Source organism: Trematomus bernacchii, unplaced genomic scaffold, assembly GCF_902827165.1.
Source record: "Trematomus bernacchii unplaced genomic scaffold, fTreBer1.1, whole genome shotgun sequence".
NCBI lineage: Eukaryota > Metazoa > Chordata > Actinopteri > Perciformes > Nototheniidae > Trematomus > Trematomus bernacchii.
In genome coordinates this window covers 627,339-653,543 of record NW_022987332.1, presented here as the reverse complement: position 1 = coordinate 653,543, position 26,205 = coordinate 627,339, and the positions used below count along the sequence as shown (strand labels likewise).

General features: G+C 40.2%; 1 protein-coding gene across 1 annotated transcript in view; it reads left to right on the top strand.

Moving 5' to 3' along the window:
* The window catches only part of adamts17 (ADAM metallopeptidase with thrombospondin type 1 motif, 17), a 151,127-nt gene extending 125,139 nt beyond the window's left edge, over positions 1-25,988 (top strand). The window contains 8 exon segments of the mRNA XM_034127319.1: positions 11,048-11,198; positions 15,789-15,890; positions 19,401-19,442; positions 19,444-19,547; positions 20,875-21,044; positions 25,114-25,210; positions 25,212-25,239; positions 25,914-25,988. Coding sequence (XP_033983210.1) covers positions 11,048-11,198; positions 15,789-15,890; positions 19,401-19,442; positions 19,444-19,547; positions 20,875-21,044; positions 25,114-25,210; positions 25,212-25,239; positions 25,914-25,988 — 769 coding nt within the window.
* The last annotated feature ends 217 nt before the right edge of the window (positions 25,989-26,205 follow it).

Here is a 26,205-nt window from a genome sequence, read left to right as displayed (position 1 = left end):
ACCGTGAATTCACAATAAATACCTGGCCAAATTTTGCATGACTTTCACAGTAAGATTCACAGCAATTTACTGTGAATGTCTTCACAGTAATGTATTGTAATTTCACACCCATGATATTACAATACATTGCTGTGAATGTCTTCACAGCAATGTATTGTAATTTCACACCCATGATATTACAATGTATTGTAATTTCACACCCATGATATTACAATGCATTGTTGTAAAGGTAAAACTGTATACTGTAACTTCACAGCTTCAATGACTAAGGAATTACTGTGATATTACAGTATGTTACTGGGGAATTACATCATTTTGTTGTACATGCATTACAACAAGGGCCTGTACTTTTACATTTCTATTGTGAAAGCAATGCAGGAGTTGCCAGTAATTTACTGTGAATTTACAATGTGTACTGTGAAAGCAATGCAGATGAGTAGCCAGCAATTTACTGTCAATTTACAATGATAGACGTGCATAACTGTACTCCCCAGCTCCGGTACTTCCTGGAGGAAGCTCATACAATGGTTTCCTGTCAAATACTATTGGATGACGTGACTAATCACGTCATCCACATACAGCAAGCAAAAATGCACAAAAAGCATCTCACCCGTGAGTCCAGTTGGGTCAAATCAAATAGGCTACACTGTAAAAAAGAAAACTGCCAAACAAAAACCCTTAAATTAAAGTAAAATACTTTCACTGAAATAAAGTGCTAAAGCAATTAATAAACAGGAATTGTCCTTAAAGATTTTACAGGAAAACACTGTAGTGTTTCCTCTCTTTTCAAAATCCATTGTCTTAAAATGTTACATTCAAATACCTTAAATAAAGTTCTGATGAGAAAAACTGTTTTTTACATTTTTTTATTAGATTTTTATGATCAAACACAAAAGTAAATGCAGAACCTAAAGTTCTACAGGTAGAATACTGTTATTTTACAGCTTTTTTCTAACATTTTCCAATCAAAGACGTTCAATAAAAAGACAGCACAAAATGTTCTGTAGGGAACAATTACTATAAAAATGTTAAAACTTAAAATATAAAAATATTTGTAGAATTATACAACCATTAATGAATACAGCATTTAATATTTAAACATCTACTTATAAACAGTATAAACAAAAAGTAAGTTTAATTTTTTAAGATTACTTTGAAACATTCTCAACTGAAAATAACAGAAATTACAAAATGGCGACATATGTTCACATTGTCCATTTGAAGGAGCAGTGTGCAGGATTTAGTACGTCTAACAATGGGGATGTAGGTTCCAACCAATGGATAACTTGTTCACTCACCCTCCTATCCCAAGTTTGTAGGAGAATGTATATTGGCTGCAAAAAACTTGAGGCCCAATCATGTTTCCTCTGTCCATTCTGCGCTACTGTAGATGTGGCAGTGCAACCTAGAGGACAAAAAGACAACAATTAGTAAACCATAATGATGAATGTTATTATCAGCAGCAGATCCCCCATCTTGTATGATGGACCTTTGAAGCAGGGTTGGAAACTTAAACACACTATTGATTGTAAAAACAGTTCTTGATGGCATCCCAAGGGAATTGATCAAATGCTAAACCCCTTCCAGAAAAAACAACTTTCTAATACCTTAGAAACTACAACTAGGCGCTGGCACGAATGCAATGCTTCAGCTTCCTACAACTTTAAAGCTGTGTGGATGTGGCTCTATGAAGAGTTGTTCATATTTTTCTCATTCATTTCATAAGTTTAGAAGGGGGGAACATAGTCTAACAACAGTTAGCTTTTGTTAATGTTACCTCGAGCCAAACTTGTGAGACTTGTTTCTGAAATCCCTTTCTCTTAAAGTGAATAAATAAAAAACAAAACAATGGAGCTTACCCTAAAACTAACCACTGGATTGCTTGTCTAACATGACCTAGTCCATAAATGAGGTAAGGGTGGGAACAATCAAACGCACTCTCGCAGGCACTGCGTGTTAGCAAAGTACAACTGGGATTTCGAAGAGGAAGATATGCTTGGTCAATTCTTAATAAAAAAGCAAAAGTAACAAATTGAGCACTTGAGTTTTCATTAGCAGCGCCTAGCTACAGCTGCGGAGCTTCGGTCAATACCGCTAACAGTCTATTTCCTTAAAATGGTACATATCGCTGAATCTATATTTTCATCTTCAGTTGATGAAATCTGCATAATGTCCCTGTACAATAAGATTCGAGCATTTTGTAATCCAGTGAGGAAATTCAAGACCAGTAAATATTGATTGATTAAACAACACTGAATACAATTGTAGGGTTTTCTTCAAACTCAGACTCTCTGCTGCGGCTGTACCTCAAAAGACAAAACAATTGTCTGATGATCTTTGTTGAAAAAGGTCTGATTGTCCTGTACATGTACAATGTGGTGTATTTTTAAATACTTTACTAAACCACATTGAATATTATGTTAGACACAAGTTATTACTCACATATCAAAATCTTTTCATCTGCAAGATGGAAGAATAGCTGGGTGCTGCCTGGAGAAACTGATGAGGAACACAGGCTGGCGTCAGCAGCTTTCCACACAGCCATCACATCTTCTCTTCCATAGTCTTCACTGTCCACTGGTGCTCTGTCAAAAGAGTGAACATCACAGCTGTCATGTTAACCCTTTGTTACACAACATACAACCAACATGCGTCAAAAGTGACCCGAATTAGTTTTAATTGTAAATATCTTTGCAATAAATTACTTTAATCATTCAGGATTCCAGGTATTCCTCAATTAACCTGTTTTGGATCAACACCACATTTTAATTTTTCCTTTCTTACTTTTTGAATACAAATCATGTTTGTATCACTACACTTCACAACATGGGTAAAAAATGATCCGTATTATTTTGCTATGTTATTTCATGCATGGCTGAGTGTTTCTTTACTATACATTTTCAAATCTATTCCTTTAGTCATTAATATTCAAAGTATTAATTAAATGCCTTGTTTTTGATTACCACAAATCATTATTTTCATTCTCCCGTTCTTAAATGATGAACTAAAATAGTTTAGGCCAAGTGTGATAAAAATGCAAAAAAAGATACATACTATAATTTTAGCAGTGATTTGGACCAAGCATGTATGATGTAGTAATACAAAAACTATTTTAGTTCACAGTGTGACATTAGCTAGTCATGTTAGCTTGTAATATATAGAGCAGAGCTAACTAGCAAGTTAGCTAAACGTTAGCGGTTAGCCGTTTATGCTATGCTAGCTGTAACTAGAACATAACTATAACTATAACTGAACATTAACTAACTGGATACCACTGTAAGAAAGCTGTGAAACTTTACAATAAACTTGGCGACAACACTGTGACACCCCGCTGCATGTTTATGTGTAATTCTCCCGTGTTGGAGATATCGCTTGCGTTAGGAGCACTAAGTTGCCCAAAGCCAAGGGCCTTATTGTGCTCAGGCGCTGCTTCAAACACTTCTCTGAGCAGGCTTTCCTACATGATCTGGCGGAGGTTAAATGGCACTTCACAGCGTTAATTCCATCTGTTGATGTTGCCGTCCAATTTTTTATTGATAACTTTTTATCGATTATTAATAGACATGCCCCCCTTAGAAAATTCAGAGTTAAGAATAGGAACACTCCATGGTTTACTAGAGAACTATCTGATCTCATTCATGATCGAAATAAGCAATGGTCCTTAGCTAGAAAGTCTAACACTAGTGATGACTGGCTTCTTTTTCGTGTCCTCAGAAATAAATGTTCAGCCCTTATTAAAAAAGCTAAACCTGATTACTATCTGAGCTTAACCACTGATTGTTTTAATGACCATTCTAAATTCTGGAAAACAATTAAATCACTTCAGAACAAGAAGGTTTCTAGTTTCCCACAAAAACTGAAGGTCAGTGATTCTTTTATTTCAGATTCAGATGGTATGTCTAATGCCTTTAATGCTCACTTCAAAAAGGCTGGTCACATTTTTGATGAGCAAAGTCATGACTCTCTAAATGGTCGTACTCACAGCCATAGTCAAGAGTTGAACTCCCCTGTTTTTGATTTCACTTATTTATCGGTCTCTGAAGTCTTACAGGGTTTGCACTCGATTGATCCTAAAAAGTCTGCCGGGCCTGACGGCCTTGACCCGTTCTTTTTAAAAAATTGCAGCTCAGATGATAGCACAACCAGTAACTGATATTTTTAATCTCTCCCTGTCCACTCACACACTGCCAGCTGTGTGGAAGCAAGCTCTGGTATCGCCCCTCTTGAAAGCTGGTGATCCCACGGAGTTGAATAACTATCGTCCTATCTCAAATCTTTCTGTGTTATCAAAGATTCTTGAGTCCGTTGTTTCTACTCAGCTAAAACTTTTTTTAAATTCACACAACATCCTTAACCCTATGCAATCTGGATTCAGATCAAAGCACAGTACTGTGACTGCCAGTCTGAAAGTCTTAGACGATATTAAGGCTGCTTTGGATAAGAAATCAGTTTGTGTTGCATTGTTTATTGACCTAGCCAAAGCATTTGACACTGTAGATCACCACATTATGTCTAATGTTATGTTGGTGTCTCGTTTCGGTCACAATGCCATTTGCTGGTTTCAGAGTTATCTAACCGACCGTACTCAATGCGTCAGGTTGGGTAGTACTGTCTCTGACCCTGTCACCTTGGAGAAGGGAGTTCCACAGGGCTCTATCTTGGGGCCCTTGCTCTTTTTATTATATGTAAACAATATTTGTAATCAGATGCAATTTTCTACCTATCATATGTATGCTGATGACACTATTGTATACTCGTGTGCTCCTTCTCTGGATATGGCCGTTTCCAATTTAAAATCAGATTGTATCACGCTGCAGCATGCGCTTCTTGATTCTAAACTGCTATTGAACAGTAAGAAAACCAAAGCAATGCTTTTTGCTCCCAAGTCAGCGTCCTCCTCTTGCCTCTCCATTGACACCCTTGATGGCGTTTCTGTTGAGTTTGTTGATACCTATAAATATCTGGGCTTTTGGTTGGACAGTAATCTGAACTTTAAACACCATATTGAAGTTTTAACAAAGAAATTGAAATTCACTCTTGGCTTCCTTTTCAGATTTAAATGTTGTTTTTCAATTTCATCCCGTAAAAGGTTGGTCTCTGGCTTATTCCTGTCCCAGCTGGACTACGGTGATACCATTTATAGATTTGCCTGTCCCACTGTTTTGGCCAAACTTGACCCACTTTACCATGCTGCACTGCGTTATATATCAAATAGGACTCATCATTGCACACTGTATAGCCTAACTGGATGGTCCTCACTTACTATGCGTAGGATGCAGCACTGGTTTTTATTAATGTATAAAGCCATTTTAGGTAAGCTTCCACTCTTCATATGTGTCAGATTTGCCCCAGTTTGCGACTCTTACAACCTCAGATCCAGTGCCTGGATACGGTTCCAGGTACCTACTGTACGGACTGAGGCTGGAAAAAGGAGTCTTTTTTATTATGGTCCTTGGTCTTGGAATGACCTTCAATCACGCCTTAAACTGAGGGCACTTGTCTCTATATCATGTTTTAAATTGAAGTTGTCTGAAGTCCTCACCACCAACTGCTCTTGCAGTAACAATTAGTGTACTTTTTATTGTCCTAATGTGCACAATGTAGTGACTGCTTTTTCGTCTTTTGTTTTCTTAGTTATGTTCTCTGTATTTTATATGTTTGTGTTATGTGTTATGTGTTATGTGTAACGTTGCTGCCTTCTTGGCCAGGTCAGCATTGAAAATGAGATTTTATCTCAATGTTTTTATCTGGTTAAATAAAGGTTAAGAAGAGGGTGGCGCAGCAGCACTGCAATAAGCTGTAAACTAACGTTAGCTGCCACCTGTTAAGCCCGGTTTCAAGGGCGCAACATCTTGCAAGAAACAGCATCTCAGGGCTTCTTAACATTTAACAACCTATTAATCATAACGGGAAGAAACTCAGCTAACCAGAAGAAGAAACGTAACCTTAAATAAAAAATAAAACATTCACAAACTAAGGATATTCTAAATACATGTTTAACTCCATTACAGTCGCAGGACTCACCAGATCTCAAGTCTTCTGTTCTTTGTTGACGACGTCCCGATGCTCATATTTAACGTGTAGATATAAAACGATCCCGATATTAATCCATAAACTCCTGCAGCAGAAATACAGGAGACCCGCTCAAACTGACGTGGATGTTTCAAATGTGAACGACAGGCGCAGACAGTTCTCATTGGCAGGTTTCTTCGATGACGTTTATATTAACCAATCAGGAGTGTTGTGGACTCATTCCAAACATGCCTGACTTGTCTGCCGTGTTTGGCTGAATTCTATTTCAAGTGCCGTAGCTCTGGCTGTCGGCCAGAATCCGAAAACCATACATTATACTCAGGGGTGCACATAACTGGTACGCAGGTACGCATGCGCGGCAACAATCTGAAATGCGTACCGTCACTTGTGTCACAAAGCGCATTTGCGTACCGACGTAAATCTGAAGCTTTTCCAGAAGGCGGTTAGTTCACCGGACGACAGAGTCGGTCTCCGTGTGCACAGACAGGGCTGCTGTTAACGTCGGTCTGTACAGCAGGCCTGCGCTAAAACAGCTGATCACAACGTTCACACGCTCCGCGGTCACGAAGCTCTGTACTCTACTACCCCCCCCCCCCCCCCCCCCCCCCCCCCCCCCCCCCCCCGTTGACAATCACGAAGCGCTGTACTCCACTGACGCCACCCCCCCCCCGTTGACAATCGCGAAGCGCTGCACTCCATAAATGTTATTTGTTGTTGTCAAAATACTTAAAATACTGTTTTGGGTTGTTAATTTATAGTTCATATCTGTAATTTTACGGGATTTTGCAAGTTATTTAAAAAAACATAATTACTATAAAAAAATAATTATTTCCTGTAAAATTAGGATCTTTTTTTACAGTGTATAGAATGTCTCAGTTCAAATCTTCCAGACGGTTTGAGAAGTAGGCTATGCTGCAGGACACACGCTGGTTAGAATAGTCTATTCTGCACATGTGCAATGCTGCACAATTCAAATTTTACAGTAATGGGTTGTGCTATTACAGATGATTTTGAGTACAGTGCTTTACTGTGAAATAATAGTTAAATAATGTCAAATCCAATTTTACTGTAGTTTTATAGATATTTTGTTGTGATATTACAGGGGCTTTTTATTACAATATTTCTCTGTAATATGATACTCTTAAATGCTGTGAAATCCTTGCAATGTTTACAATATTGTTGTGATATTACAGGGGCTTTTTATTACAATATTTCTCTGTAATATGATACTCTTAAATGCTGTGAAATCCTTGCAATGTTTACAATGTTGTTGTGATATTACAGAGGATTTTGATTGCAGTATTTTATTGTGAAATAATAGTTAAATGCTGTGAAATCCAAGGATACAGTCCTTTTTACATGTATTTGTTGGGATATTATAGGGGGCCTTGATTACAATATGTCACTGTAAAATAATACTGTTAAATGTAGTGAAATGCTGGTAAATTTTTACAGTGCTAAGTCGAAGTACTATTTGTCAGTTACTACAGAAAACCTAAATAATCCTAGGAAATTTTGGAAAGCCATAAAATCGATATCCACCGGTGATATCCGTAATGAGCTACCTCCGTGCCTTACCACAGCATCTGGCTCTATATCGGACAGGGCCACCATGTTAAATTGTTTTAATGAGCATTTTGTGTCCTGTGGCTCTCTGTTTGATTCTGTGACTAACTCTGCTTCTGTGAACACCACAGTCTGTGACTCTGAACAATGTGGTCTGGAAAACCCTTTCAGTTTTACTCCTTTTACTGTTAATGTTGTTCATGAAGCATTATCTAAGTTAGATCCTAAGAAATCGGCCGGCCCAGACAACGTAGAACCTTTCTTTTTAAAGATAGCTGCAGATTTTATTGCTCCACCTCTCACTACTCTTTTTAACCTCTCCCTCAGCACAAATGCAATTCCAAAAGTATGGAAGTCAGCTTATGTCTTGCCTTTGCTAAAAGGAGGGGAAGCAACTATTTTAAATAACTATAGGCCAATCTCTAAATGATCAGTTCTGGCTAAGGTTCTTGAACGCCTAGTGAGTGAACAAGTTAAGGAGTTTTTATGTAAAAATGATATCCTGTCTAAACATCAGTCAGGCTTCAGAAAGAAACATAGCACCATCACTGCCACAATGAAAGTGGTGAATGACATTACGAGTATTTAAGATAATAAGCAGAGTTGTGCAGCTCTATTTATTGATCTTTCTAAAGCGTTTGACACAGTCGATCATCGCATCTTAAAGCAGAGGCTACTCAGTATTGGCTTATCCAGCCATGCAGTGGGGTGGTTTGTGAACTACCTCTCTAAAAGGTCCCAATGTGTTCACTTTGATGGGCTGTCTTCTGAGTGGTTAAACATTGCTAATGGTGTTCCTCAAGGTTCTGTTTTAGGTCCACTTTTATTCTCCATCTACATCAATAGTTTAGGTGAAAATGTGGATGAAGCTACTTTACATTTTTATGCGGATGATACCGTGATGTACTGTGCAGGTCCCTCGATTAAGGAGGCGGTTGTTAAATTACAGGCTGTTTTTAACATTATTCAGACTCAGCTCTCTGAACTTAAGCTTCTTTTAAATGTTGATAAAACCAAGGTAATGCTTTTTTGAAAAGCTAAAAAGACACCAGAGCCTGTTTTAGATATTGTTACTATGCAAGGACAAGTACTAGAAGTGATTGCCTGTTATAAATACCTAGGTATCTGGCTTGATGATTGTCTTACTTTTAAACTTCATGTCAATAACCTGCTTAAAAAGCTGAGGGTTAGACTAGGTTTCTTTTTCAGAAACAAGTCCTGTTTCTCACTTGAGGCCAGGAAAAGGCTCTGTGACCTTTTTACCTGTGCTGGACTATGGTGATTTGTTGTATATGAATGCACCTGCCCATTGCCTGAACAAGTTAGATGCCGCCTATCACAGCGCACTGAGATTTGTCACAAATTGTAAAGCACTTACACATCACTGTACACTGTATGCCAAGGCAGGTTTGCCATCACTTACTGTACGGAGGCTCAGTCATTGGTACACATTTATTTATAAAGCTTTGTTGGGTAAACTCCCGTATTATATCTGTTCACTGATAACACAGAGAGTTGCAGGTAGCTATTGTCTGAGATCGCATGATGTAGTCTTGTTAGATGTGCCAAGAGCAAGGACTGTCTTAGGTAAGACAGCTTTTATGTGCGCAGCTCCAATTGCTTGGAACAATCTTCAGCAAGATTTGAAACTGAGCAATCTCATTCCTCTCCATGTTTTTAAAGCTAGGCTAAATGAAATGCTCGTTGATACTATGGGTACTTGTAAATGTCTATAACTATGTAAATGTATCCTGTAAATATAATTTATGATGTCCTTTATTGTTTTATGTTTCATGTGGAACCTAATTGCTGCAGGTCTCCCTTGAAAAAGAGATCTATGATCTCAATGGGACCAATCTGGTTAAATAAAGGTTTGAAATGAAATTAAATGAATTTTTACCAAAACAAAACACAAGGGTAATACCAAGCCTCTGAATTAGCACTAAGCGAAAAAATGCTAACGCACTTAGCACAGAACTCAAGATAAAGATACCCTTATTACTTATCGTAACTGCACATACAATATATCCGATTAAAGCTGAGACTCCACAGATTATATAGGTATAGTATCATCACTGAGCGATCCGAACTTGCGACAGGGGAAGCAAACACAGACATCACAACACGTACCTTTACGGAGCTTTTACGGGAGATCGTCTCACCGTAGCTGTCAATCTGATCAAAAGACGTGTTCAATGGCATTAAAACGAGAAAAAACGCGGCTGAATCGGTTGATCCATAGGTTAATAATGTATCTGTCGCTTTGAAAAAATTATTTATAATCCATAATTCAATTTTTATGTAAAAATCGGAGAAAAAAAGTTAGCTGCTAATGGTAGCCAACAGAGTGTATGCTGCTTCCGGTTTTGGCCATGCGTCACTCTCACTCCTTATTTGTTAACGTGTTGGGGTGTGTAGAACTTTCCCTCGATTCCATTGGCTCTAGCGGTTATAAAGATATTTCATTCATCAAAATCGACCAAGGGGGGCCAGAGATATGGAAAATCCACCCAAATGACCCCAGAAGTGGGTTTTTTTTGCTAAATCTCTCTAAAAAGGTCAAATTTCACTTGTTTTGCATCAATCTTGATACAGGGTACTTATTATATGTTGTACTTTGGATTCCTAAAGCTTTTAGTCTACCTTACCATCATCCAAGGATAGTTTTAAAATAATTTTTGGACGGACACTATAATTTACAGTTCTTTACTATGTTCAATCTGAATTTTCTTTAAAATAAAAAACATCTATATTGATTCTGACTTTTCTACATCCAACTCACAGGTTTATCATTACTTTGAGAAAAAAGATTATTAATTTAACCCTTTTAGAAGGGAAGATATGGTCATTTGTTCTGGGAATGTCATTTTCGAGCCTGAAACATGAAAAACAGGCTTGGTGCTTAACAGGTTAACAGGTTAAGAGGTACAATAATACTTTAATGGTCAGATCAAGTCTGAAATTTGACTTGCATCACAGCCAGTTAACCATTCAGTACATGCAGTATATGTAGTTCTTTATGTAAACAACACTCATTAGTATATCTATATAGAACCTGAGGCCCCAGCCAGTTGCCTTATGGTCAACTCCAGATCAGTTCTGATTGGATTTGATTTATTATTCTTATTTTTTTTATGATTATGCAAACAGCATTTTTGAAGTTTAAAATAAATGCTGGAAAATAATCCTTGGGCTCTGTGAAAACAAACAAAGAGCAGATATTTGTGGAAGACACGAGAGGAAGTCTTTACTTTAGCTCAGCCTGTATATCTTTAACGTCACCATCAAGGCTCATTTTGTTCTCAGACCAATGTTGTCCAAATCTAATATATAGATATATTATATATGGTATATATATAATAAAAGTGTCTTTTCGATTTAGATGACAAAGGAAACAGTTCCCTGGTCAGCCTGTTGTAGCCTGTCCCTCTCTTGTGTCTTTAAGCAGGTCCAAAGCCAGCGCCTGCCTCCTGCACACGGACCCCCGGAGCCGCTACCAAGTGAGACTCCCCCCCAAGCTGCCGGGCATGCACTACAGCGTGGACGAGCAGTGCCAGATCCTATTTGGAACCAACGCCACCTTCTGCAACGACATGGAGGTACAACACTCTGTTCGTCCTAGTATTAAATGTTATTCAGTTTCTATTAGATATTAATTAACCTACCTGTACAATCCATTAAACATTACGAGCAGAGTATAAAGAACAGTGCATATATGTTGGCATGGGGAGAAAAAGGTTATAACACCAATGCAAAAAATCATAAAATATCTATCCATTGACATGTCAGTGTAGAAACTGGAGAAGGAATCCTACAAATGAAAGATGTCACATGAATCCATGTAGGAATGCTGGGCTGGTGTTTCATTTGCTCTCTTAGTCAGGGTACTTGATGATTTAGAAAAGTCACATGTGATGTCATGATGGTGTCATTTGCCATTCCCCACAGCCTTTCTCTATCTGCAGAGGTTTATATATATGGAGGCGTGTGGCGCAGTGGTTAGAGCCTTGGTGTACGGATCAGGGGGTCACAGGTTCAAACCCCACTGCAGTCAGCATGTCGTTGTGTCCCTGGGCAAGACACTTCACCCCAAATTGCTCAGTATTGAGTATGTAAGTCGCTTTGGATAAAAGCGTCTAACATGTAACATGTAATGTAATGTAATATCAAACAGTAAATATCAGATGGCAGTTAATTCCCATCTGCTCTCTCAGGTTTTACATGGGGAGTACTTACGTACACGTGTATACACACATCTACACACAGTGCTCAGCAGTCAGCTATAGCAGGGACAGAAGGTGTGCTGAGTGGAACCTCCTTCTTAAAGTTCTGTATCTGAGATCAGCGTCATGTGTTGTGGAGAGTGTTCAGCTAACCTTCACATGTAATGTATACAGTGGTTGTGCAGTGTGTGTACAGAGCGGATTCTGAGGCGTCCTCAGGTTTTGTTGTTAAAATGCTTGAGATTCCAGCGTTAGGACCAGTGTGACTGAACCTGATATTAAGGAGTCTGCTGCAGAGTGAATCCAGCTGGCAGTCAGCATCAGGCCTGTCATTTGATTCAAAAGTCATATTCAGAGTAAAGCAGTGTCCTGTTCACTGTATTCTCCTGCAGACAGCTATATTTAGTGTGCTGCCACAGGATTCAACTTATGCAAAACCATACTACATAACGTCCCTCTCAGATACAGGTATTTATTTACATTAACAAGAAAAAAAACGTTTCATTTGAAGCAGACCCACTGTTAAACTATGTATTTATTTGTACTTTCCCCTAATTTAATAATGATAAACTCTGTATTATAATACTGTTTGCTGTTGAACTCAGCAGATGTTTTCCATTGAACCTCTCCTAGGACATATCCTTTAATCCTTCCCTGTCCTGGAAGGTCTTCAATGTGAAACGTCAAAAGAGAGTTTTATTGAATAATCAAAAGACAAAAGGAGAAGAGGTAAATGATGACATCTTTTTTGGTAAAAGGCTAAACTGAGGGCTGGTTCTTTTTAGCTATTTCCTCTCTGTTAGTGTATGCATATATTTAAATAAGTTCAAACATTATACATATCTCTACAAATATATTGACACATAATTGTGCAGAGCCCATAATTGATCTGTGGAGCCATTGAAACGACTCTATATATACTGCATTTAGAATAAAGATGTGTATTGCCTGCCCTGTTTGAGTTCGATAGGGACAGAGACTGTGGATTGTAAAGTGGCTAACAATGTGAGCACGGTGGGGAGGATTACTTTCAAAATGTATTCTGTTACAATGACTAGTTACCTGTAAAAAATGTAATCAGTGACCTAATCTGATTATCACTATATAAAAGTAGTTACTCCATTACTTTGGATTACCTCAATATCAAATGCAATGCAAATAAATGAATAAAAGAGAAATAAAAAATCACTAAGATGTTTTAAACTGAAGTGTATTATGTTAGACAACAGAACAATGTGACCTTAGAAAAGAAGAAACCCAGATATTTAGGATGAAAAAATATTGTATTCATAGTAAAAGCTGCCTTTCCTTCAGCATATGCAGGCAGCAGCCTATACACCAGGGGTATTCAACTCAAATTCAACAAGGTCCAGTTAGAGAAAATGTCCCCATGCAAAGGTCCGGAACATCAAAATGTCTAAGTTGCTTTATTAATTAGTGTGATATATATTGAAGTAGCCTGTAGCTTTATCAACGTCTGCATGTAATCAACAACTGACTGCCAATCAAATAAAGAAAGTACAATTCATAAACAACAATATTTATTGTCAATGAACATTGAACTATACAGATATACAGTAAATACTGTGGATATGTGTAATGTTCCTCTCGGGCTGCATTTAAAAATAAAATAGGAGAAAATAAATAAAATAGCTTTTGAAAATATGTGCATCTTAAAAGTGCTTAATATTAGATAAATAAAATAAAGTGTAGCAGCAGCTTGAGTTTCCCTTTTTCTTTGTTAACCGTTTCACATCATGACTTAACAGTTTCAGACGATTATAGAACAATATCAGTCTTTACACATCATAACAATTGAACAGTTTTAAAGTTTCTCTTTCTTTCCCTCGTATATTGCAGTCCCTCACTTTCCTCTTCTTGGAGAGCGCCATGTGTAATTATTTGTCTCTCCCTGTCTGTCGCTAACACGCCTGTTCACTCTCCTCTCCGCTTCTCTCTGCCGCTCTCTCGTCTCTTCTTCTGTGTTTCTCTCCCTGTATCGCTCTCTCGTCTCTTCTTCTGTGTTTCTCTCCCTGTATCGCTCTCTCGTCTCTTCTTCTGTGTTTCTCTCCCTGTATCGCTCTCTCGTCTCTTCTTCTGTGTTTCTCTCCCTGTATTGCTCTCTCGTCTCTTCTTCTGTGTTTCTCTCCCTGTATCGCTCTCTCGTCTCTTCTTCTGTGTTTCTCTCCCTGTATCGCTCGCTCGTCTCTTCTTCTGTGTTTCTCTCCCTGTATCGCTCGCTCGTCTCTTCTTCTGTGTTTCTCTCCCTGTATCGCTCGCTCGTCTCTTCTTCTGTGTTTCTCTCCCTGTATCGCTCACTCGTCTCTTCTTCTGTGTTTCTCTCCCTGTATCGCTCTCTCATCTCTTCTTCTGTGTTTCTCTCCCTGTATCGCTCTCTCATCTCTTCTTCTGTGTTTCTCTCCCTGTATCGCTCACTCGTCTCTTCTTCTGTGTTTCTCTCCCTGTATCGCTCTCTCATCTCTTCTTCTGTGTTTCTCTCCCTGTATCGCTCACTCATCTCTTCTTCTGTGTTTCTCTCCCTGTATCGCTCTCTCGTCTCTTCTTCTGTGTTTCTCTCCCTGTATCGCTCTCTCATCTCTTCTTCTGTGTTTCTCTCCCTGTATCGCTCTCTCATCTCTTCTTCTGTGTTTCTCTCCCTGTATCGCTCACTCGTCTCTTCTTCTGTGTTTCTCTCCCTGTATCGCTCTCTCATCTCTTCTTCTGTGTTTCTCTCCCTGTATCGCTCACTCATCTCTTCTTCTGTGTTTCTCTCCCTGTATCGCTCTCTCGTCTCTTCTTCTGTGTTTCTCTCCCTGTATCGCTCTCTCGTCTCTTCTTCTGTGTTTCTCTCCCTGTATCGCTCGCTCGTCTCTTCTTCTGTGTTTCTCTCCCTGTATCGCTCTCTCATCTCTTCTTCTGTGTTTCTCTCCCTGTATCGCTCACTCGTCTCTTCTTCTGTGTTTCTCTCCCTGTATCGCTCTCTCATCTCTTCTTCTGTGTTTCTCTCCCTGTATCGCTCTCTCATCTCTTCTTCTGTGTTTCTCTCCCTGTATCGCTCTCTCATCTCTTCTTCTGTGTTTCTCTCCCTGTATCGCTCACTCATTTCTTCTTCTGTGTTTCTCTCCCTGTATCGCTCACTCGTCTCTTTCGCCCCCTGTCGGCAGCGGTTAAAATAGAATCACCCCGTCAAAATTGAAATCCCCTATTAATGTATTGATTATAGGTCCGGGTCCGTATAGGTCGGCGTCTGGGTCCGCCTGTTGCCGACCCCTGCTATACACCAACACTGAAACACATGAGCACATTCTACATTACATCACATGTCACTTGTTAGACGCTTTTATCCAAAGCGACTTACATACTCAATACTGTGGACAATCCCCACAGGAGCAATTTGGGGTGAAGTGTCTCAGGGACACAACGACATGCTGACTGCAGTGGGGTTTGATCCAAACACCAACGCACTAGTCCACTGCGCCACAGCATCACTACAGTTTAAAGAAGCAGGAATCAAATCTGAGCTGACAGAAAATGCTCCGTTTTAGTTTAATGCACACAGTGAAGCTCACACACACTACTTTATGATCATATAGGTTCACCTGCTGAATTAAAAACTGAACAAATGAAGCAAAGAAAGTGAAAACCATAAAGCAGATTCAGGCAGTAGGCGTATAGATTCACACTTGAAGTATTATCCTACAGAACATTACAGCTCTAAGAGAAGAGATGTAGTTAACATCAGCTCCTTTAAAATGTTTTTGTTTCCAGTCAATGCTCCAAAAATATGAGCGATGACATGAGTAATTGGATAAAATATGTTTCTGATGCTACATTTCTCATGTGAACCCCGGCATTTATGTGACAACTCACATGAATGCGTGTGTGTGCGTGTGTGTGTGTGTGTGTGTGTGTGTGTGTGTGTGTGTGTGTGTGTGCGTGTGCGTGTGCGTGTGTGTGTGTCATCAGCACCTGATGTGTGCAGGCTTGTGGTGTTTAGTCGAGGGAGATGCTTCCTGCAAGACCAAACTGGACGCTCCTCTGGATGGAACAGAGTGTGGAGCAGACAAGGTAGGAGCGCCTCACACACTATGGCAAGCCATGTGAGTATTTATTCCATATCCTTGATATCAGACGGCAGCTGCCTACACTAGTTGGCTCTTTGATTTCACTTGTTAGATATATGGTCAAACTAGGTTGGCACTCTGCTTTACTAGTTAAATAAAACATTATACTAGTCACTCTTTTTCAGCAACTAGTGGCACTTTTGTCTGACTAGTTACCACATAAGCCTTACTAGTGACGCCAGGAGCAGCACTAGTAGCGCCAAAGTCCCAACTTGTAAGCTTTTTGATGAACTAGTGGCTCTCTGACCGTACTAGTGACACTAAAAGTCTTACAAGTTAACTAGTGCGCTGCAAAAGCTCTGACATGTTAACTAGTTACACAAAAGAAGCAGAACTAGTTAACTAGTGGCATACATTTGTCTGCACTAGTTAACTAGTAGCACCCAGAATCACTCACTAGTTAACTAGTAAAGGCAAGAGGTTCACTAGTTAACTAGTTGACGCCTCTTTTGACCTTACTAGTTAACTAGTGGGGCTCAAAATGTCTACACGTTAACTAGTGAACCCTTTGCCCTTTACTAGTTAACTAGTGAGACACATTTAAATTCCACTAGTGAACTAGTGAGGCTTAAAGTGTTCACTAGTAGTACTAGTGGATCCCAAATGTGCACTAGTCACACTAGTTGCACAGAATGCTAATGAGGAGGAGGGGAAAGAATGCATCGAGCTCTCCTATTGGCCCTAAGCTATAGAGCGCCACCCAGCCCAAATAGTTTCTTTAAGAGCTTAAATACACTGTGTTTTAAAATACAGTCATATGACCATATTTACAAAAATATAAAACAAAAGTATTTTTGTAATTATGATCATATGACTGTTTATCAAATTAGGTAAGAACATTGAAGACTTTGTTAAAATTAGAAAGTTGCCTTAGGACTGCAGACAGGAATATAGATCCTCTTTAAAACATTTATTAAGCTGCAATTTCAAAGGTTCTTGGATTAGAATAGCATTGTGATAACAGAGTGACATTAGTGATGGATAGAAAGAGGAAGTTACCCTCTTCTGATCACAGCTTTGAGAGATCGCCGTGACTTCCGTAAATATTAGCCTAAGGCAAAATATGGAGAGGTTGTTTATCATACGGATCTATCGTTATCCTGATTTTAAGATCTGTCCAGTGTTTCTGCTTTATTCATTTCATGAGCACCGCTTATAAAATGTCCCACGATCATATACTTTTGTGTCTCGAGTGCCGGTGTTCTCACACACAAGCATACGCACATTCGCACCAACAAAAACACACACACAAAGCGGAACAAAGCAGAAACAGAAACATGTATTTTTCTAGGTAAAACACACACTGACTGACTTCCCACAGACAATATGTTAACAGTAGGCACTAAATACCCGACTGATGCACCTCACGTCTTCGAGACGTTGCTAAAAACGTTGCAGGAGAACGCCCCCTAAGGCTCTCCCTCACAGAGCTGAACTGACCAATCAGAATCTGGGTCCCGCCTGCTTCATTTGCATATGGCTGACTAGTTAACGTGTTGGCCATATGAACGACAACTAGTTAACTAGTGGATACATATTGCAGCTTACACGTTAACTAGTGAAGGCAAAATGTTCACTAGTTAACTAGTTGAAGCTTGTTTTGGTCTTACAAGCTGACTATTGAGGCTCAAAATGTGCACTAGTTAACTAGTGAGGTCCAAATTGTCCACTAGATGCACTAGTACAATTGTTTTTACCTTACTAGCTAACTAGTTACACACACTTTATCTCACTAGTTAACTAGTGAAGCCTTAGAGGAGTCACTAGTAAACTAGTGACACAGATGTTTTTCTTACTAGTTAACTAGTGGAGGGCATTTTTTCTCACTAGTCAGGTTCTGTTATGAACATGTTAGACTTTGACCTTACATGTTACACATTTGTCTTACATGTAAGACCTTTCCTTCAACTAGTTTGGCTTTTTTTTGCACTAGTGAGCAACGCTGCGCTACGCGTCGGGATCCTGATCTGCCTGACAAGGCTCCATTAAAATATAAATATGTTTAGTGAATTACTGAGTTTAGGCACGTTAATAACGTTTTAATGAAGTTGAATACAGAATATTCATATTTGTCAGTGATTTCATGTCAATTCGGCGAACATAAACATAAATGATCGTGGTGAAGATGATGATTAAATTAGGATTAAAAATCGAGAGCCGGCTGCATTTCCTCTCGTTCGTTTTTTTCGACTAAACAACATTATTTTGTTAAATAACAACATGGTGATGTTTTGTAAATGATTACATGTCTTATTTAGCACAGACTATGATCCTATCCGTGACATATGGATCTTAACAAAGATCCGCTATACATTAGTACCAGACATACTGTACATCCAGCTTACTGTATCGAAGTTGATTTCACATGAGCTCCAGTGTGGAACCCCACTGCACCCCCTGGTGGATCAATGATCCATTGCAGCTGGCTTCATTATAATTACATTTATTTATCACGGGGGCGGTCTCAAGTCAAGCTGGAGGTTTTCCCTTGAGCGAGGGCAGACCCCGGCCCTCGCGTTTCAAACTGTCCTAAATTAGGTGCTACATCTGTATAGCTTAGGGCCAATAGGAGACCTCGATGCATTCTTTCCCCTCCTCCTCATTAGCATTCTGTGCAACTAGTGTGACTAGTGAGCATTTGGGACCCACTAGTACTACTAGTGAACATTTTAAGCCTCACTAGTTCACTAGTTGAATTTCAATGTATCTCACTAGTTAACTAGTAAAGGGCAAAGGGTTCACTAGTTAATGTGTAGACATTTTGAGCCCCACTAGTTAACTAGTAAGGTCAAAAGAGGGCGTCAACTAGTTAACTAGTGAACCTTTTGCCTTTACTAGTTAACTAGTGAGTGATTCTGGGTGTTACTAGTTAACTAGTGCAGACAAATGTATGCCACTAGTTAACTAGTTCTGCTTCTTTTTGTAACTAGTGTCAGAGCTTTTGCAGCGCACTAGTTAACTTGTAAGACTTTTAGTGTCACTAGTACGGTCAGAGAGCCACTAGTTCATCAAAAAGCTTACAAGTTGGGACTTTGGTGCTACTAGTGCTGCTCCTGGCGTCACTAGTAAGGCTTATGTGGTAACTAGTCAGACAAAAGTGCCACTAGTTGCTGAAAAAGAGTGACTAGTATAATGTTTTATTTAACTAGTAAAGCAGAGTGCCAACCTAGTTTGACCATATATCTAACAAGTGAAATCAGAGAGCCAACTAGTGTAGGCAGCTGCCGTCTGATATCAAGGATATGGAATAAATACTCACATGGCTTGCCATGCACCCCCCCTCACACTGCACCCCCACCACACATAATCTGACCCCCACCTCTCTCAGGCTGCTCCTACAATAATGTTGACTGTGAAGTGCAGTTGAAATTATTTAATCTGTGTGTGTGATGTGTGTGTGTGTGTGTGTGTGTGTGTGTGTGTGTGTGTGTGTGTGTGTGTGTGTGTGTCTCAGTGGTGCAGGGCAGGAGAGTGTGTTAGTAAGACCCCCATCCCGCCAGCATGTGGACGGGGACTGGAGTCCGTGGAGCCAGTGGAGCATGTGCAGCAGGACCTGCGGTACTGGAGTCCAGTTCAGACAGAGGAAATGTGACAACCCTCCGTATGTCACCCTCACTGTTCGTCTGTGTCGTGTTTATTACAAAATATTCCCTCAAAGCAACAACAATGCAAACAATATTTTTCCTTCGATGGGAGGGGGACAACCTGCAGATAACCGTGGGGCTCCAACCAGGAAACACAGCGGCTGACACAACTGAGGGAACAGCAGCAACGTTTATATATTTTTAAATAAAATAATTGAAGACCATACAAATAAAATAGGCCAGTGACATTTCAAACACAGCAACACATTTCGAACATTTATGATAACATGCTTAAGGTGAGTGATACATTCATCTATCAGGCTCCTACTGGTCTGTCTGTAGGCAGTAGCTTGAGAACCGGAGGGTCGCCAGAGTGTGGAGAGTAGGCTGACACTATGAGAGGTGCCCTTGAGCAACGGTACTGTATATATTAGCTAGACTTTACACTAGGATGGGATATAAAATATAGAGTCCTACATTCACTGTATGTGTGGTGCTGTTTACATGTACACGTGTGACGATTGGAGAGAAGTTAATTAAAATCCTCCATTTCTGTCAAAGCCAAACAAGCACCATAATGCTGATTCATGTTGTATCAAACTGATGGACAGTGAATCAGTAAGCATTAAATACTGCTTATATCTATTCTTTACAGTAGGTGCATAACGGATGTTTATATTGTTAATCTCTAGAACATTGGTAGCAGATCTTCATGCAGAGTGGAGCTCTTCATCCAACTGTGTTTACACCACATGCTTGTTGACACAATGACAACTTTCTCTTAAAAAACTGTTTGCTTTAATACTAACATGTATAAACAGATTGTCCCATGAGTATACCACACACTAAATGTTTCAATCATGTGGTAAGTTACAAAACTTAGCATTGGATGTGATGTATTTTACATATGATTTGTATAGGATCGCAAACAACAAACGCATGTGTATCTGTCAAAGCATGATTGTCCTCCATCTTTGGAGCAGATGCCACGCTGCTGACGGCCTTTAAGAAAAGCTCTCCAACTAAAATGAGTCTAATGTGACGTCCAGATTAACGTTCAAACAAGCATGCATTGTTTAGCTTTTCAATTTTCTCAAGATCCTGTTGTAGTCTTGACACTGTTGCATATCATGTTTGCATTGTGTTAACAATCAAACAAAATGATGATTCATACCTACTGACAAACCTGTGATTTAACAGACCCTTAATACCCTTCTATCTCCTAGTTTCCTTAACTGAATGTGTGTGTGTGTTGTCGTGTGTGTGTTGTGTGTGTGTGTGTGTGTGTGTGTGTGTGTGTGTGTGTGTGTGTGTGTGTGTGTGTGTGTGTGTGTGTGTTTTTAGGCCTGGTCCTGGGGGGCAACACTGTCAGAAGCTCAGTGTGGAGCACAAGGCCTGTGAACGCCCCCCTTGTCCCAAAGGAACCCCCTCCTTCAGAGACCTGCAGTGTCTGTCCTACGACCGGCACGCCAGCAAGAAGAAGGGTGGCATGCTGACTGCCATTATCAATGATGGTGAGACAACACACACACACACACACACAAACACACTACACACACACACACACACACACACACACACACACACACACACACACATTTAAATACCCCCCCCCTTTGAGAATACATCATATAACTGACCTTATACTTCAGATAAAACACAAGCAATCCATTGTGCACGGATGATTTGTTTATTGGTTGGTTCAGGTGAGCATCCTTAATTCCCAACATTTTGAACAATAGCATAACCAATTTATATTTTTAGGAGAATTTTAATGGGGGGATTGTGTATTTACAGAGCCAAACACAGAGAGACTGTGCTGAAAATGTGTGATTTCACACATTAAGGTGCGCATAATTTCCTGCTGAAATGTATTCCTTTACGAGACAATTGATTGTCACTGCAGGAGAGAAACAACAAAGACCTTGTTTGCTTTTGTTAGCAATCCTAGACATAACAGGTCACAGTTGGAATGCCATTTATACTTGGCATCAATACATTTGTATGTAAACATGATTACTTTCAGCTGACAACTGTTATCCAAAGAGACTTACAATAAGTGCAATAAACCATAAAGATACAACCTCAGAACAGTTAAAAAAAAAACGTATTTGAATTCATGTAATGGCCAAGGTACAGCAAAACAGGTGGGTTTCAGTTTGCCCCATTTTGGAGGCCAGGACAAAAAACATGCGTTATTTTGTGAGGGCCACCTGGGTCCACCTCGCAGTGGAGGGAGTACGTGCTGGAGTGTATAGTTTGATCAGTGTTCAGAGCCACAAGGTAGCAAACAGTCAGAAGAAGGGGGGGCTGAGAGGGGGGAGAGAGGGGAGGTCACAGCAGACAGGTACAGTTTTAGAGGAAATGGGGAGAGAGTAGGATATGAAGTAGCGATCAGAAGAGTTGAAAGTGAGGCTACAGAGGGGAGAGAGGTCGAGCAGTTTTCTGGTGATTATCAGTTCTAGGAGATTGCCAGCTTTGTGAGGAGCTGGGGAAGGAGACGGTGAGAGAATAAAGGAGTTTAGCAGGAGAAGTAAATCAAAGAACCTCTCTGTCTGGATCTTGAAGTCACAGAGAAGAACCGCATGATGTTAGTTAGTAGCGTGTCTAATTCCTCCAAGAATCCCCCCATAGGACCTGGTGGGCAGTACAGAACAGCAATGATTATTTGAATGGGGATAGTTATTGTTACAGTGTGAAATTCAAAAGAAGCAGTTAAGTGCGGGATTAGGTAGAGCAAAAAAAACGACATGTAAGTGATATAAGAAGACCAGAGCCGCCTCCTCTAGCAGAGGGTCGGGGTGGGTGGGTGAAGTCGGCTGTGGACAGAGCAGTGGGGGGGGGGGGGAGTTGTCTATCCAAACCGATTCTTGGGAGGCTTAGCCAGAAATGAAAATCAGTCTTTTGAGTAGCAGACTGGCGGTTCCTGTGACAAGGTGTTGTTTGTGAGTTGAGCAGGTTGTAGAGATTAGAGCGGACAGGTTATGGTGCTCAGAATTTGTGCGAGGTCTATAATATCTACAAGAAGAATCATGCACTGGAATGGAAAGTAAACGCATGTCTGAAAAGGAGAGGGGGAAAATCGCAAATTGATACTTAGCCCAGTTAAAGTTGAGTTAGCCCCACTAGACTCCTGCAAGACCCCTTTGTCTTTGTGTGTCTTCGACTGACGAGTCTGAGTCTGATGCTGACGCTATGAGAACATGCTGCTTCATCAGGACGCAGGCTTCATTACTCAGTGGACTACAGCTGTGATAGGCACTCCCCCAGCCTGAACATTGCTCTGAAGAGAAAGCAGTGGCCTTTTGCAGGTTGAATGTTAGAATTGCTGCCACTTATTATAACATTCAACATTCATAACAACCCTAGCTGGAGTTTTCAAATTACAAGATTAAACGCTTAAAAAATTAGATATTACCCAAAGAGATTTGACAACAGTTTATAACAGAGAAATAAACTGAGCTAATTCCTTTGCAGTCCAGAAGTCGAAATTCTCTAGTTTCAGTGCACTTATTTAGGTGTTTGTGTGACATGTGATTCAGCTAAGGAGTCAGAGGGTCACAGAGGGTGGAGACTAATTCACCACAGGTGTCATAGAATGGAACTTCCTGCAATCCCTGTGATATCCATCTTCCTTTGTTTTCTCATGCTTTCCCAAAGTGGACTGATACGGATCCAAACAGACACTCCTTTACTCTCATCCAGAGCACTCAAAGTTCTTAGTTACTCAGAGTCTCTCAGCAGCTCACGTCATCACAGCTGCTTCGCTTTGATTTAGGAGCTTTATTCTGACAGGATGTGAATATGTGTCTCTGAAGGGTCGACCAATATCAATCCTCCTCTCTCCTTCCTTTGATCACTCAACAACGCTCATTGGTCCAGGATGGTGGTTAATACACATTCTATCAATCCTTAAAAACATTCATTTCAACATTAATGTCAATATTGTTTGAATTCAGAAAAATAAACGTAGTGGTTCATTTTTCCTATTCTTGATTTATTTCCCTTTATAATCGTCATAAGCCTAAGCCTATAAGCTCAAATGATACTTCGTATTTAGGATATCTCTGATTTTAACAATATTAATCAAAATAATGACAATATTTTAATAATATGATTATTAAATGCAACCTTAGTGTTTTTGACTTTCTTTACCTATCGTGCCAACACCCAAATCGATACATTCTAAGTCTTTCTGAGGATACAATGTTAATATCTCTGTTAATAACTCAGACAACCCTGGGCTGAGTGAGACAATATGCTCACAGACAACAAGGAAATGGTTTTTGGCCCCATCTAACCTTCATAAAGTCCCTATTATCACCCATAATGAAAGAAATCAAGCAGGTACTACTTCCATATAAATACTTGTGTTTGATAGACCATCTACTTTCTGGAAAGACACAAAGAATATATCTGTAAAGGACAAAACACAGAATTTATTTCCCGCCCCGTATTAGGTCCTTTGGGGAGAGTAGACAAATTCTTCTTCTTTCTTTACATCTGTGATTTTGTCTGTTCTATAGTATCACAATACTACATGCTTACCCTGTTTGTCCACTGCTTTCAAATCAAAACTGCTCCACCAGTAGAACATCTGCTCAAAGACTGTAGGTCAGCCCTGTGAGAGCCTCTATGAATGAGCAGACCATAATAACATGAACGTGATGCTGACCAACAACCATGGCTTAAACAGTGAATATGAATTGTTTCCATCAGATTGGAGATACAGGGTCCCACAGTTTTTAAGGTTAGCTTGAGGCACTCTTTGGTGCACTAGTCAATCCTCAAATGAATGAATGAATCCTAGTCAGTTGTACGTTCTCCTCACGGTCTGTCACATATTGTCTTCAGTGATTGTAATACCATGTTAGATGTTTGATTCCTTTTCTCTTGTCTTGATATTTTAACTTCTTTCAAAGGTGTCATTGTTTAGTATCGTACCTGTCATAGACAAATGGCATGATCCAGGCTGAGTAGCCACAGGTAAGCCCCCCTGTCGGGCTACCATCCAACTCACTCTTAGCCACCTAGCTCTCCTGCAGGCGTATCGGTTAGAGCTGATGCATACTTAAGTATTGAAATGAATGTTAGAGATATTTAAGCTTTAACAAAGCTCTGCCATAAGCATCCTTTACCCACACTCTGTATCCTCCGCTGTCTCTGCCCTGCAGACCCAACAGTGATAGAGAGCACACCACAGTGATCACAGACAGCTGATGCTGTTTGCCTCTGGTCTCCACCAGTCTGTTGTCCAATGCTGTCTCACTGATGTATGTTCCCGACAGCTGTCACATACATCTTTGAGTGGATAGTCATCATACCTGACCTCACATGACCTCCACAGGCTGGTACTTTGGAAATTGTAAATAAAGGTAGTTTCAAATGTCAAGTCAATGACTGGCAGGTGCTCCCATTAATAAATCAAGTTTTCTGTGTTTCTGAATAACACTGAATGGATCCGCATTGTTTGTTATTGTGCCTTTTATTACACTAGTAGTTATACTAACCACATGCTTGTGTGTTGTGTTTTTTGTGTGTGTGTGTGTGTGTGTGTGTGTGTGTGTGGGTGTGTGTGTGCAGATAAGCCCTGTGTGTTGTTCTGCAGCCCTCTGGGCCGAGATGTCCCCGTCCTGGTGTCTGACAGAGTGATGGACGGGACCCCCTGTGGCCCCTATGACTGACCTGTGTGTGAACGGAAGGTGTCAGGTACACACTCACACACACCCAAATATGTGAATACTCCTTCAGAATCCTGTCACCAGATGTGATCAGACCTCCTGTGGCCTGGTGCCCGGCCTGCTCTCCTGCACTGAGACAAATGCTGTGTCTTTGGTGTACTTCTGCATTTACGTGCTTTGAGTGCATACGTGTGTGCCAATGCCAAGTGTGGCAAAATGCACCATGCCTCGTTGCTAGCTAACAATGGCAACTGTCACATCCTGTGAGGGCCAGACACCCAGGAAAGTGCGGTGGACATTGAAGTGGTCAAACGGTGGTACTACAACTTCTGTGTCAGTCTGTGATGTCATTGGGCCAAAAAATACAAACTGCGCATGCTCTATGAGCTACATACGGTACTTCTGCTCTGACAGCCAGGCATGAGGGTCATTTGTGATGTTTTGCTCTCGAGAGTCGCCAATGAACAGCTCTCATTGGAAAAAATGAGGCCCCGCCTCCGACGCTGTATCCAGTTCTCTTTATACATCCATGATCGGGGCACGGCAGCAGTGTGCCATTTGAGAAAACACTACACGGTGGAATCCACGCACTGCACCACAAGTGTTAAATGTGACTGACACAGCATTACTCTGAAGCTCACTAACTGGTATCCTCCAGTGAGGGTTGACCAGCAGTGACATCACTATGTTGCATTGGTCCAGGCCATGGCCATGCACAGTGGGACAGCCACGTGCACGGCTCAGGTTCACCGGGCTGAGCTGAAACAGAACATGTGATGTGAGCTCTTCATTCCATCCTGCTGTTGGTCAGGTACTGCAGATGAGTGACTTTTTTAAAGGCAGTAGGTAAGACCTGATTTATTAAACAAAAATACTGTGTTTGCTTTATATTAATGTCAAACTAAAACAGCATTTGTAAACTATGATTCTGTAGGACTAGCTTTAATTTAGACATATTTTTATCATACATATTGTAGTTTTATCTTATCTTAAG